This window comes from Myotis davidii, unplaced genomic scaffold (assembly GCF_000327345.1).
Source record: "Myotis davidii unplaced genomic scaffold, ASM32734v1 scaffold1047, whole genome shotgun sequence".
In the NCBI taxonomy this organism is placed as follows: Eukaryota; Metazoa; Chordata; class Mammalia; order Chiroptera; family Vespertilionidae; genus Myotis; species Myotis davidii.
Genome location: NW_006298367.1, coordinates 676,759 through 677,254, shown reverse-complemented (window position 1 = coordinate 677,254; position 496 = coordinate 676,759). Strand labels below are relative to the sequence as shown.

Here is a 496-nt window from a genome sequence, read left to right as displayed (position 1 = left end):
GGTTGGGGGGGGGCAGGCTGCCTTGCTGGGCATGGCCTCCTGTGCCACCTCGCTTTGCTTGAGGAACGTGAAAGGCGGATCTGAAGTCACATCCACTCTTAGGGGATTTTAGTTGTTCCTGAAAAAGGGACAATGGGTGGTGTTTTCTACCACAGGGACCTGGAAACCCGAGTGTTGGACTTGGGCTCCTGATTACCCTACTCGGGTCTCAACATGATGACGCTCAGGTTCTGAAAACTGTGTGCCAGGTCCGCCTCCTTTCCTCATTACCAACACCGCGGCTCCTTCCTTCCTCTCGGGAGGCGGGGAGTGGGGATCTGAAAATAACCACCTCGCCGGACAGGGTGCCCGGGTGCCCGGTGCGGGGAGGCCCGGGGTCCCTCACCTCGCAGGGCTCCTCCCACGCGTTCCCCCAGCTCAGGATCCTGGGCGGCCGGGCTCCACGCCTCGCTCCCCTGCTCCATCCAAGAGATGAGGTCTGGTTTGGGGCCGGGGC

The 496-nt window shown here is 61.9% G+C and overlaps 1 protein-coding gene across 1 annotated transcript in view; it reads right to left on the bottom strand.

The window, feature by feature from the left end:
• ZNF688 (zinc finger protein 688) overlaps positions 1 to 464 on the bottom strand; it is a 1,355-nt gene extending 891 nt beyond the window's left edge. The window contains exon 1 of the mRNA XM_006774101.1: positions 386 to 464. Within this exon, the coding sequence (XP_006774164.1) occupies positions 386 to 464 (79 nt within the window). The remainder of the gene's footprint in view (positions 1 to 385) is intronic.
• Positions 465 to 496: the final 32 nt, after the last annotated feature.